At 36.3% G+C, this 4016-nt stretch overlaps 1 protein-coding gene across 1 annotated transcript in view; it reads left to right on the top strand.

Moving 5' to 3' along the window:
* The first annotated feature begins 884 nt into the window (after positions 1 to 884).
* LOC107656642 (sal-like protein 3) overlaps positions 885 to 4016 on the top strand; it is a 14869-nt gene continuing 11737 nt past the window's right edge. Inside the window, exon 1 of the mRNA XM_016444567.1 lies at positions 885 to 1400. Within this exon, the coding sequence (XP_016300053.1) occupies positions 1319 to 1400 (82 nt within the window). The 5' untranslated portion in view covers positions 885 to 1318. The remainder of the gene's footprint in view (positions 1401 to 4016) is intronic.

Genomic DNA, 4016 nt, shown 5'->3' with positions numbered 1-4016 from the left:
ACCTCTCCAGGACTTCTGCTGGGGTTTACACGCACATTTGCAGCAGAAAATCAGCGAACGCCCGTTTCAGTTCAGCTCCTACACGAAGGCATCCACCTTGTGGGACTCTGGAATCCGCAGGAAAGGGCATAGTTTTGAATTGGATGAACTATGGAGGATGCGTCCTCGGCATGAGTGAGGAGCAGACGGACCGACCGACAACAGAACGAACGGTGTTTGTTGCCAACATACTCCTTGACAGTGCGAATCATTCGACTGCGTTTTTGACGTTCCTAAATAATTTTCGGGATTTCGCGCGCGCTCGTTCTGTGCATGTTCCTCTCAGTAAAAACCGAACTGTTTTCTTTTTTCAATAATACAAAATTTAAAACGTGAAAAGTTTGCAAATACTTGTTCTGATATACTTGTGATACGTAAATTTATAGAATGCCATAAATCATGGCAGTACTTCTGTTTTGTCGACGTTTACCGTCCCATACAGATCCTAACGGAAAGCGTTCGAGCAGCCTTCTGTTGCTATGGTGACCTCCTCAGGCGAACGCGACTCTTTGGGAGTGTACTAACTTGTAATCTAACTTCTGTGGCTTTTGAAACATTGTTTGAAAGATTATCTACCTTACCTTTAAAAACCGTCAACATTTTATTTTGACTTCTTCTGGGGGTATAAGCTTTAATTAGACTCACCGAACCCTTCAAATAACCAACTATTAACCGAAGCAACTGCTTTTACAATAGGTAGATATTCGTCTGTCAGGACAAACTTTTCTTGCGTGGATATAAAAATTAAACAAAACTTATTTGATGGAAAGCTATGCTTAAACTAGAATCAATACACGTCGAAAGAGCCTGTTTGAAAGTTGCTTGAATGTATAGGCTAACTCCTACTGTCAATAATTTGAAATGAAGGCGTGTGAACCTGACAAGACTGGTTTTCCGTACTTACGGTGATGTTTAACAAACTACGGATGGACTTTACGCCATGTGAAGTGCCACCAGAGCTGTAGACGCACTTGTTTGCGTCCAGTTTGTGGTCCTACGTGAACAGAGAGCAAAAAGGGGGAAAGTGAGGAAGTGAAACGGGCTAATTACTCAGTCCATCCCTCATTTCCATATCCAGAGAGAGTGTCTACTGGCGCGCGGCCAATCCGTCATGCAGCTCAACGTAATACATGACCCTCTATCATTATAACGCCGACATGCGCAATCTGCACAACGGTAACAACATCTAATATCTCTTATTCACTGACCCCGGGACTGTACGGGACTGCATGCCTCCAATGTTTCTGCAGATCGGAGCGCCGACGCGAAGCGCAGAGACATGTCCCGAAGAAAGCAAGCGAAACCTCAGCATCTCAGATCGGACGAGGAAGGAGCACTGTCGGACAAAAGTCCGGATAACGGTATGTGATTTGAAATACGTGTCTCTCATCTGGCTCTTTAGACACAAGTTTCTTTTGTCAGAATTTCGCGATGTTTTGTGGTTCATTTCGAGTGGTGTTGAAAACACGCTATAGGATGCATGGCATAGAACGGACACTTTGAATATAGAAAGAAGCTTAGAGTAAAAAGAACTTGATTTAGTAAGCATATGATATGCAAGTTTATAGCATGCTGTGTTCAGTTCAAGTAGACTAGATGGAACTCAAGACAAAGTTTTACACCCTTAAAAATAAAGGTTCTTCGATGGTTCTTACGTTCAAATAGAGAGCCATTTTAATTCTTTGGAGATTTAAAAAACGTTAAAAGTAATATTAGGTTTCTATGTTCTTTAAAGCACCGGTACAGAGATGTTGTCTAAAGAATCAGAGAATAAAAAGTTATAAAATTTTAAGTTGTAAAATTCTTGGCTATTCGAACCTTTATTTTAAGAGTGCATCGTAAAGCACGCGTAAAGTGCATTTATATGAAACATACAAACATGTGCTTTTGGAAATTTTGTGTCAAACGTTCATTATGTGTTATTTGACAAAAATGCCGAACACCTTTTTTTCTAAATAATGCAGCAGTAATTTCTAGTGTGTTTAGTATTCTAGCTCTTTGCTAACAATTTCTGTTAAATGCATTAAAAGTAATGTAACATTTAGGGGAATACAATGTTCTCAGCTATTTAATTTTCTTAATTAGGAACTGTACACGTATAGGTCATGTATTTATTAATTTTTGGGTTTCATAGAGAGTAAAAAAAAAAAAGATTTAGCTAACATGATTTAAAATGAATTATTAATTAGGCTATAATCAGTAACGGTAGATTAGAGATGTGTATCTATTCGTGCTTTTGATAAGACACCAAAATAAAATATCTGCAAAACCTACAAAAGTGTCCCATTGCAAGACCCAAACAAAACCTTCAACATTCGTCTGTTTGCGTGAGAATAATTCCTTTTGTCATGGTAATGAAGTTACTTACTTGTCTACATACAAAATCCTCACATTTGCTTTGGCGTTGTTGTGTCTTCATTTAAATCACGTTAAAGTATTTACTGCAACACAAAGATCGACCTTAAAGAAGAGAACCAGAGTATGGTTTGAAAGACGTTTATTGTTCTTCAGATCAGTTTTAATCAGATGAATCCATTATAATCAGTCCTGATCTGTTAGAAGAGTAATTAAAGGATTCGAGCGAAAACCTGAAGCAACAATATTGATTTAGAAATAATTAATAATTTATCAATCTTGAACGTTTACAATAAAGTTTAAAATGTGTGTTCGTTTTTTTGGTCTTTTTTTAACAGTTAGTCAAATAAAATGTCTGCTTTAGTCAACAGGCCAGGCAAATAATTGCATAACAGCTTTTTTAAAAAACCTTTAAACAAATTTCATTGTTTAGAAAATAAAACATCTGCTGAAGTATTCTTGAAATTTAGTAAAATTAATGTGCAATAAGTGCAGAAATTTTAGATCAAGCTCAAACACACTATTTTAATACATTTAAGAAAATATTATTAACAAACTAAAGTAACTTAGGGACCTACTAACACCATCTGTAATTTATATCTGTTGAAAGACTAATTGGCATATTATTTTCTAATTTAATTAATGTTAAATTATGTTTATATTTGAGATTAATTAAAAAATTAAAAAATAAATAATAATGATTTGACTTCACAGTTTTATTCTTGTATGCAGTATATGTACTTAGCTGATTGTTTTCTCTTATTTCTGTCGACAACAACAAAATCATTTTGACTTTCGTGTTTTCCCTTGTACATCTTTCAGTTTGTCTTATGTCTTACAGACTTACGTTGTAACCATTGTCTGTCTCATGTCGAAATGATCCTAGCTACCAAAACCACGGTTACCAGTTGAGCACCCTAGGAATCTCCCAAGTTTTTAATCTTTGTAGTGGCTCATGCAGCAGGGCTTTTTTTCTGATTTAAGAATTTGATATATCTATCTCATGAACACAATTTTGTCCGTCTTTTCACTGGGGATGCCAAAGGAATTTTTAGTGATTCCATTTGAACTAAATGCTAATATCTATATGGGCTAATTTGTGAACATTTTAAGATTTGCAGCATGGCCTTAAGTTAATTGGTCGCCTCACAAGATCAGTTTCAGTTGGCTCTCACCTTTCGGTGTTAAGAGTTTTCAGACCACCCACACAGTTACTGGAATTAGACGAGCAAATGACCCACATTGTAACTACTCTGAGGAAGGCTCACAAAAACTGAGAAGAAACACAATAACACCTGACCACAAAATAATTCCAGATATTCTGTCATCCTTTCTTCACTCATTTCTCTTTCTCACTGTCACTTTTTCTGAATTTTTTATCCAGCAATATTCTTAATCATAAACATATTCAGTGTGGCTACATCAAGGCGATAAATACACCCATACAATCATCAATGGGATTTTCTATTACTATAAAATATTATGAAAAGATAAAAAAAAATAAAAATAAAAAAGGAAAGAGAAAAGGAAAGGAAATAATGCACGTACGCGCGTGCACACACACACACACACACACACACACACACACACACACACACACACACACACACACACACACACAC

Source organism: Sinocyclocheilus anshuiensis, unplaced genomic scaffold (assembly GCF_001515605.1).
Source record: "Sinocyclocheilus anshuiensis isolate Anshui unplaced genomic scaffold, SAMN03320099.WGS_v1.1 scaffold1393, whole genome shotgun sequence".
Lineage (NCBI taxonomy): Eukaryota > Metazoa > Chordata > Actinopteri > Cypriniformes > Cyprinidae > Sinocyclocheilus > Sinocyclocheilus anshuiensis.
The sequence above is the reverse complement of the archived record's forward strand: the minus strand, read 5'-3'. Positions and strand labels throughout refer to the sequence as shown.